Below are 9,659 nucleotides of genomic sequence, written 5' to 3'. Positions count from 1 at the left end.
CCAAATCATTGTGAATCATTCATCCATTCATTTCCCTTCAGCTTAGTCTCTGATTTATCCACAGCAGAATGAACCACCAACTATTCCGGCATTTGTTTTACACAGCAGATGCCCTTCCAGCTGCAACCAAGAACTAGGAAACACCCATACACATTCATTCACACACATACACTACGGCCAATTTAGTTCATCAATTCATTTATAGCACATGGGTTTGGACTGTGAAACCGGAGCACCCGGAGGAAACCCACGCCAACACGAGGAGAACATGCAAACTCCACACAGAAAAGGACTGGAAGTAGCAACCTTCTTGCTGTGAGGCGACAGTGCTAACCACTGAGCCATCGTGCCACCCTTGATCGCTAATCAAAAAATGCTAATCTTCTTTTGTTGTGAGTAGAAGAAAGAAACTCAAGCAGGTTTGGAGTAAGTGAAGAGTGAATAAATGATGACAGAACTTACATTTTTGGGTGAACTATGCTTTTAATGGAGCAAACTATTGCGTTACACTGCTAATAAAACCTATTTGGGGCCTGCTAATGTTGTTTGCTAATCCTAGATTCACTGCTAGGCTACTTTAGCTTGTCTTTTGCTTTCAAAAACCGAAACATTCACTTCCTGAATCACTGAAGCACCAGAATGTGATGTATACAGGCTAACCCAGAATGATTATGCAATATTTTTTCGATGGAAGTTCTGTCATAAGCCAAAACGAGTAAAGTAAATAAAACATTTTGAGCTCATCAAACAGGAGAAGACTCAGCCTTCAACCAGATCTGCCTGTAAATTTTACATGTCTGCATTAGCACTGCATGTCCGTCCATTAGCACGCTTAGCACGTGACAAATGTATATGTTAGCATTAAAACTAGCAGATTTTGGAGCTCGTGTTGTTTGCAGTTTGACTTTCAGGCTGTTTTTATGGCATAAATGTTTGCAGCTTTCTTCAAATTATCTTCTTTAGTGCTCAATAGAAGAAATAAACTCTTTAGGGTTTATTATAACCACTCGAGGGTGAATAAATAATGAGTACATTGTCGTTTTGGGTGAACCATCCCTTTAAATAGCTAAACTTTTGACAAACGTTTCACTTTTTCGTTCAGTTTAATTGCATTAAAAGTGTTTACTGTACGTACTCGGGGCTTTATTGTGTTTAAAGCAATACAAAAATGAAACGTGGTTATTAAAGGGACACCATGAGGATGTAGTTTAGCCCTCAACAGAAGTAGAAAGATGTGACTGAACAGCGGAAATTAGATTATAAACAGCAGACAGTGAGAAGAGTTCATGGCGCCACCTATTGGAGATAGTCGGGATTGCGCGGCTCAATTTTACTGTTTTACTTTCCTCCGTTTTTGTTCCATCACACAGAAGCATAATAAAGCTAATAAATAATAAAGCATAATACATAATTATAATAAATAATCACATAAAGCAAACAGCACAGCGTTACATCTTTGAAAACTAAGGGAAGTTCTTGAGGCCATGTGATTTTATATATTTGTTATTTATTGTTATCTGGTGATCATGAGTTTAATAATCTTGTCATATTGACATAATAAAAGTAGTTTTCTGACTATTACTTTTTCTGCTTATTATTTATTTATTTATTTATTTAATTATTTAATAACTTAATTATTAATTTTTGCTATATTTTTCTTCTTCTTCTTATTATTATTAATCATATAAAAGAGGACAAAAATAAAAGAAACAAAACAAACACAAACAGGTATACTGTATAAAGGAAAATAACTTAAAATAAAATACATAAAATAATTAAGTACCAACATCAGGGAAGTTAAATAAATTATATTTCATACATCACACATCTCAAAACACCCTTAAAGGCCCTGCGTTATTACATATTCTTTTCATGCCTGTTTTCTTGTGATCATGAATTTAATATTTTTCTCATCTCGACACAACAAAACTTGTTTTCTCATGATTACTTTTTCCTGCTTATCATGTATTTAAAATGTATATCATTTATTAACTTTATTATTATTATTAAGCCTGCAAAACAGCACCAAGACAAAAGAGAAAAAGAACAAACACAGATACATAAGAGAAAGTTACAAATACAGCAAAACAGAATAAAATAAAATAATAAAGTTCCAACATGAGAGAAATTAAATAAATTATAATTTTATAATATGACATAAGTTATATAACATTAATAATTTAACATTATTTATGTTGTGATCTCATATTAGAAAGGATTTTAAAGTATATTTTAAGATCAGCAACATGTTCTGTACTGCAAAAATGTGCTGTAATTACTGTAAAACGTGACAAAAGTGAAAAGAGAATGTGAGATTAAGATAAAACTCATCTGGAAATTGAATACAAAAAAGTCCGTAACACATCCTTATGGACATCTATATCTTATTTATTTTATTTATGTGTGGTGATTTTGACTGTGTAAATAATAATAATAGCCTTCTTTATTGAAGTTTTAATATTTCGTCCTTATTTGTTTTCATAAAGCTATTTTACAGTAGAAAGATTTGCCCTTGACCCACAGGACAAAATGTAAATATTTAAAAACATATTAATAATAATAATAATAATAATGATGATAATAATAATAATATTAATAATAATGATGATAATAATAATAATAATAATAATAATAATAATAATGATAATAATAATAATGATGATGATGATGATGATGATAATAATAACAACAATAATAATAATATTAATAATAATAACAATAATACTAATAATAATAATAACAACAACAACAATAATAATAATAATAATGATGATGATGATGATGATGATGATGATGATGATGATAATAATAACAATAATAATAATAATAACAATAATAATAATAATAATAATAATAATAATAATAATAATAATAATAATAATGATAATAATAATATAAGTATATTTATTTTAAATATTAAATTTAATACATTTCATACAAAGTCAAACATTTTTTTGTAAACAAACTTCCATTCTGTTCGCAAAGACTTCAAAATTGTTATTATATTTAAAAAAATGCAAATTTTTAAATATTTTGGTTTGGCTTGTCGAACAAAAAAAAAAAAACAAACACTTTATTTTAAATAAATCCTGCACGTTTCAATAATGATCTGCACTGAAAAAGCAAAAAAAAAACTTCTAAATTAAATAAAAAAAGAAGAATTTTCATCAAATAAATATTAAAATGCCATATTTTTTTACACTATTGACCATTTTGAGGGATGTAAACAAGAACAATGGTCCTAACGTATTTTCTGTTTTACATTTTTAATTTCCAAAGACCATTTCATTGTGGTGAAATGTGGCATTTCCAGCTTGTTATCAAACTGTTCCATAACTTTAACAAGAGGCAAATCAGTCATACCTTAATGTTAAAACAGCTATCATAACACTATTTATCAATATCTGGACATTTTTAGATTCTCTGAAGCTGCAGAAAATGTGAAACAGGAAATATGTTGCGACCGTTATTTTATTTACATCCCTCAAAATTGTCGATAGCTTCTGAGAATTCTAAACACATATTGATAAATGTTGATAGATAATCCTATAGCAGGTGTTTAAACGTAAAGTTTTTATGGAATTGCCTCTTTTTATAGTTATGAAATAGTTTGATAACAAGCAGGACATTTTCATGGGCCAATGACAAGACCACATTGAAATGGTCTAAATGTTTAAATAATTAAAATCTGGGATGAAGCCAAAACAACAAAACTCTAAAGTCACCTGAAAGCAGCAAAAATCCCGAATGCATGCTGAAATTCCCTTACTTTCCTAAATGAAACAAACAACAATAGTGTTCAAACGAGGAACAACCCAATTTGAAGAACTTAGAAGATCACAATGAGAGAATAAATTAGTGCTCTGTCTAAAAGATCACCAAAAGCTAAGCGTCGCATTCACACAGATGATCTGGAAACCATCTTGATTTATTCCATGTACCATTAGATTAAAATGACCCTGTGGAAGGGAAACAAAGAGTTAAACATCAGACTAAAACCATTTGTAATAAACAAAAACCTAAATGCTGAAAATAGACCCAAACCTTTAGAGGAAGGTCTACTTTTGATTTGATTAACCTCTCCATGGTGATCATTTCTGGAGAAATTGATAACAAACATATTATTTAATTACTATAATATTGTCAAACTGCATACTTTACACAGATGAGGGCTAAATGATTAGTCCTAATATGAAATATTACACATTTTTCAAAGTGATATTTGATGGAGCAAGGAAATTTTCATACAGTATTACCTATAATATTTTTTCTTCTGGAGAAAGCCTTGTTTGTTTTATTTCGACTAGAATAAAAGCAGTTTTTAAGTTTTTAAAACCATTTTAAGGTCAATATTATTAGCCCAATTAAACAATATTTATTTCTGATTGTCTACAGAACAAACCATTGTTATACAATGACTTGCCTAATTAATCTAGCTTGCTTAACGTAATGAACCTACACTGATAGACTTTGCCGCAATTTTAGTTATTTACTGCAAAAACTCCCAGTAAAATACCACATACATACTTTACAGTTCACTACTATAATATGCACTGCATTGTGGGTCATTTCAAAGCTTTTACAGTACCTTACTGCATATTAGGAATGTGCGGTAATCTACTGTAATCAAAGTAATTAAGTACTGCTACTGTAACTGAAGACAAAAATGAGACAGTTGATAAAAAATATTAATTAGCATTAATTATTCATTCATTTTCTTTCCGGCTTAGTCCCTTTATTCATCACCACAGCGGAATGAACCGCCAACTTATCCAGCATATGTTTTTACGCAGCGGATGCCCTTCCAGTTGCAACCGATCACCGGGAAACATTCATACACACTCATACACTATGGGCAATTTTTTCCGCCAACGCGGGGAGAACATGCAAACTCCACACAGAAACGCCAACTGACCCAGCTGAGGCTCGAACCAGCGTCCTTCTTGCTGTGAGGTGATCATGCTACCCACTGCGCCACCGTGCAGCCCTTAATTAGCATCTTGTATTATAAAATGTATTTAAAATAGATTGATTGTAGCATTTGGTATACCTCTCTACACTTCTTCAACCAAGTAGACCTGACAGCAGAATAGAACCTAAATAAAACATCAAGGTTAAATAGTGAATTACTGTTGATATTGTATGTAAATAATTATACTCTATATTAACCCCCTTAATTATTGATTTATTTATCTTTTTTTTATTGTGACTGTTTTTATGTTGTGTATGTTGTATGATGTTTGGAGGTCTTGTTTTAATGCTGAGAAACATCCAATAATAATAATAATAATAATAATAATAATAATAATAATAATAATAATAATAATAATAATAATAAAATAGATTGATGAATTACTCTTGTAAATCAATTATAATGGATATAATAACAATGAATGATACAAATACTGATCTCGTCACCTGTTTGGACTTTATTAAATTCAATGATAAATACTAAAAGGGCGACATGGTGGCTCAGTGGTTAGCACAGTCACCTCACAGCAAGAAGGTCGCTGGTTCGAGTCCTGGCTGACCAGTTGGCATTTCTATGTGGAGTTTGCATGTTCCTCCCTGCGCTCGCGTGGGTTTCCTCCCAGTGCTCCGGTTTCCCCCACAGTCCAAACCTATGCACTATAGGGGAATTGAATATAGATATTGGCCGCGTATGTGTGTGTGAATGAGTGTTTATGGGTGTTTTCCAGTGCTGGGTTGCAGCTGGAAGGGCATCCACTGTGTAAAACATATGCTGGAATAGTTGGCGGTTCATTCCACTGTGGTGACCCTTGATGAATAAAGGGTCTAAGGCAAAGGAAAATTATTGAATGAATAAACAAATACTAAAACTAATGTTTTTTGAACTGCTAGTGTAAAATGTAAGTAAATTACAGTAAAAGTACTGTTAAAATTGTCATACTGTAAAATTAAAATATGGTAAACGGCATTTTACCATAAAAGAAGTTGCGGTAAGGATATTTTAATGTAAAAACATGAAATTGCATCCCTGCTACTGTAAAACACATTTACAGGTAAGTTACTGTAAAGGGGAAGTTGCGGTAACTTCAAAAATAACCACAAAAATACAATAAAATATCTAGCAGTGTAGTGAAGCCTTTAAATGTCATGTAATGGCTCTTAATTCTGACTTTATATATATATATATATATATATATATATATATATATATATATATATATATATATATATATATATATATATATATATATATATTTATATTTATATTTATATATTTATATATGACTCTCTATATTATAAAAATGACCCAATGCAAACTCTGTTTACCTCCTCTCCTGCTTCCACAAAATGTAAAGCGTGGGAACTGAGGAAGACAGAGAGGCTCATCCACACCCCAGACGTGCAATCCATTCAGAAACAGCTTAAAAGAGGAGTAAAACTCTGCGACAGACTGCCCTGGAATGAAAACACACAATGTTAATCATTTCCTGTGGAATCTACAGTAACAATTACAGCAAAAATACTGTATTTAGACATGCAGCACCATTTATATTGCTGTATATGTATTTACAGTACTGCTTATTTTTACTGTAAAATATACAGTCATTTTCACAATGCAACTTTAAAACACAGTAACATACCGCATAACTGTCCTACAGTAAAATACAGTTCATATTAAACGCAGGGGCGTAGCAACTGGGGGGACAAGGGGGATACGTCCCCCTCACTTTTAGAGACAGACCATATAGAAACAGGTGATTAATAATTATATGAATGGATGATCTCATACAGCCCCCCCCCCCCTCCCCACACTTTTAAAATGTCCGCTATGCCCCTGTGTCATTTGCTAAAATCGTTAACAGTGGAGTCACTACTTTACATGACTTGAGTAACCTGTAATATTACTGTGGCAAGATGAACACTCACTCAGAATAAAGGCTATTTTGACTGTTGTGGGATCTGTGAGTTTGTTCGGACAGGGCAGGAATGACACACCGACGTCCTGTAACGGGTCTGAAATAACCAAATGATAAAATTAAGGATAAACAGTTGAAGTCAGAATTATTAACCCCTATATTTGACCCAATTTCTGTTTAACAGAAAGATTTTTTTCAACACATTTCTAAACATAATAGTTTTAATAACCCATTTCTAATAACCGATTTATTTTATCTTTGCCATGATGACAGAGGTCATATCATTTGACTAGATATTTTTTACTAGAATTTAGCTTAAAGTGACATTTAAAGGCTTAACTCGGTTCATTAGATTAAAGTTAGGGTAATTAGGCAAGTCATTGTATTACAGTGGTTTGTTCTGTAGACAATCAATAAAAATATAGCTTAAGGGGGCTAATAATATTGACCTTAAAATTGATTTAAAAAAAATTATAGGAAATAGCGTGAAAAATGAATTGCTGTTAATCATCATTTGGGAAATATTTGAAAAAAAAATTTTTAATTCACAGGAGGGCCAATAATTGTGACTTAAACTGCAATACGTGTTAAAATAAAACAGGGTGTAAATAAGTTATTGTAATGATTGACACCTGTCAATCAATCAACTGAAAACATTCAGAATTTCTTGTTGGGTTCAGAACATTTTTTTTTATTTAAAAGGAGGTTAAAAAAGGTCAATTATGTTCATCATGGCTGTTTTGTTTGGTCAAAAATATGATCATATTCTGATAAAAATATCAAGTAATATTCTGAAATATTGTTACAATATAAAATACGTTTTTAACATATTTTAAAAGGTCAGGGCTGAATGTTCAGCATCATTTCTCCAGTCAGTGTCATGTGATTATTCAGAAATCATCATTCTAATATTGTTTTTTAACCACACTATATTTTAAACAAGAGACTGATGAAAACATTCAGAATTTTATGTTGGGGTCGGAACACTTTTATCTTATTAAAAAAGACTATTATAGTCATCAAGGCTATTTAATTTGCTCAAAAATAACTGTAACATTCTGAAATATTATTACAATATAAAATACATGTTTTCTATTTTAACATATTTTTAAAAGGTCAGGGCTGAACGTTCAGCATCATTTCTCCAGTCAGTGTCACGTGATTATTCAGAAATCATCATTCTAATATTGTTTTTTAACCACACTATATTTTAAACAAGAGACTGATGAAAACATTCAGAATTTTATGTTGGGGTCGGAACACTTTTATCTTATTAAAAAAGACTATTATAGTCATCAAGGCTATTTAATTTGCTCAAAAATAACTGTAACATTCTGAAATATTATTACAATATAAAATACATGTTTTCTATTTTAACATATTTTTAAAAGGTCAGGGCTGAATGTTCAGCATCATTTCTCCAATTAGTGTCATCATTCTGATATGTTAAATTTGCTGCTCAATAATATATATCAGAAAAACACTATACTAAACATACTATAGTAAAGTACTTGAATTAACCTAATATTGCTATGGTAAAGCAGGAACTATTCATTTTCATTTGGCTTAGTCTCTTTATTAATCACAGCGGAATGAACCACCAACTATTCCAGCATATGTTTTACACAGCGGATGTGCTTCCAGCTGCAACCCAGTACTGGGAAAGACCCATACACACTCACAGTCACACACACACTCATACACATCCAAATTACTTAATCCAATTCACCTATAGCGCATGTGTTTGGACTGTGGGGGAAACCGGAGCACCCGGAGGAAACCCACGCCAACACGGGGAGAACATGCAAACAACACACTGAAACGCCAACTGACCCAGCCGAGACTCGAACCAGCGACCTTCTTGCTGTGAGGCAACAGTGCTAACCACTGCAACACAGCAACTACAGTAATATAAACAAATGACCCAATACTGTAGTTTTCTACAACTACAGGGTATATTACACTACAATACACAGCAGTTTACTATAGTTAATATGCAGGAACATCCATTAACAGAGATGTAAATGTAATATAATACAATATGCAATATAAACTACATTATAATGTAATATAGTTCATGTAATATGACTATAATATATAATATATAATATAATGTAAACAAAAACAATGTAATATACTGTAATATACACATTAAAATACACGTTACAATGATTCTAAAGCAGTACAATCTTTACTTTAAATTACTACAGTATTTTTTCATGTGGGTTAAAAGACCTCAGAACAGGAAGTGAAGACATTAACAGCAATTAAGTGAAGCCAAATCTTTAGCGACATTACCAACTTCTTTACTTGTATCACGTGAATACAATTCAGCTGAATCAAATGTCTCTTACAGACCGCAACATTTTTACCGGTGTATTTTTCGTCACTTCTCACCGCAGCTCCTGTAGGTCACCGTGAGTTTGTTGGAGTTGCAGATTGTATGAAGCGGCCATTGGGGATCCTGAGAGTAAACCCGATCCGTCTGAAGCAAACCCAGAATCAGAAACAGCATGTAGAAATAGATCTTCATAGCTTCGCTTCTGCTGAATTTTGGGTGGGAAACGTGGAAGAGAGCAGCTCAACCTCTCATTTGGGTCATCAGATAATGTCAGCTTGTCACTGGCTTTCACTTCCCTGCAGTTTCAAACAATGCTTCATTAATACACTTCATCAAACCCACAAGAAAAAAAACATTCACTAAAACTTCCAGCTTCTCTTTTCATTTCAGTCCTGTCTATTATACATTTTAACCCTTTATAGGGCACTCAC

The 9,659-nt window shown here is 32.0% G+C and overlaps 1 protein-coding gene across 2 annotated transcripts; it reads right to left on the bottom strand.

The window, feature by feature from the left end:
- Positions 1 to 3,077: 3,077 nt before the first annotated feature.
- ly86 (lymphocyte antigen 86) lies at positions 3,078 to 9,555 on the bottom strand. 2 transcript variants are annotated; one of them, XM_056450867.1, is made up of 5 exons: positions 9,285 to 9,548; positions 6,898 to 6,984; positions 6,298 to 6,426; positions 4,045 to 4,097; positions 3,078 to 3,959 (listed from the first exon to the last, which is right to left on the bottom strand). In XM_056450867.1, the coding sequence occupies exons 1-5, from the start codon at positions 9,418 to 9,420 to the stop codon at positions 3,876 to 3,878; spliced, it is 489 nt and encodes a 162-aa protein (XP_056306842.1). In that variant the 5' UTR covers positions 9,421 to 9,548; the 3' UTR covers positions 3,078 to 3,875. The 2 variants fall into 2 exon arrangements, with proteins under 2 accessions (XP_056306842.1, XP_056306843.1); XM_056450868.1 differs by lacking the exon at positions 6,898 to 6,984 and having other exon boundaries at positions 9,285 to 9,555.
- Positions 9,556 to 9,659: the final 104 nt, after the last annotated feature.

Source organism: Danio aesculapii, chromosome 24 (genome assembly GCF_903798145.1).
Source record: "Danio aesculapii chromosome 24, fDanAes4.1, whole genome shotgun sequence".
Classification (NCBI taxonomy): Eukaryota; Metazoa; Chordata; class Actinopteri; order Cypriniformes; family Danionidae; genus Danio; species Danio aesculapii.
This window is presented reverse-complemented; position numbering and strand designations above follow the sequence as displayed.

Coding starts and splice junctions, on each gene's coding strand:
- ly86 (XM_056450867.1), bottom strand. CDS start 9,420: ATGAAGATCTATTTCTACATGCTGTTTCTGATTCTGGGTTTGCTTCAG. Junction 6,985..9,284: donor GGTGACCTACAGGAGCTGCG/GTGAGAAGTGAC, acceptor TGGTTATTTCAG/ACCCGTTACAGGACGTCGGT. Junction 3,960..4,044: donor AAGTAGACCTTCCTCTAAAG/GTTTGGGTCTAT, acceptor TCCCTTCCACAG/GGTCATTTTAATCTAATGGT.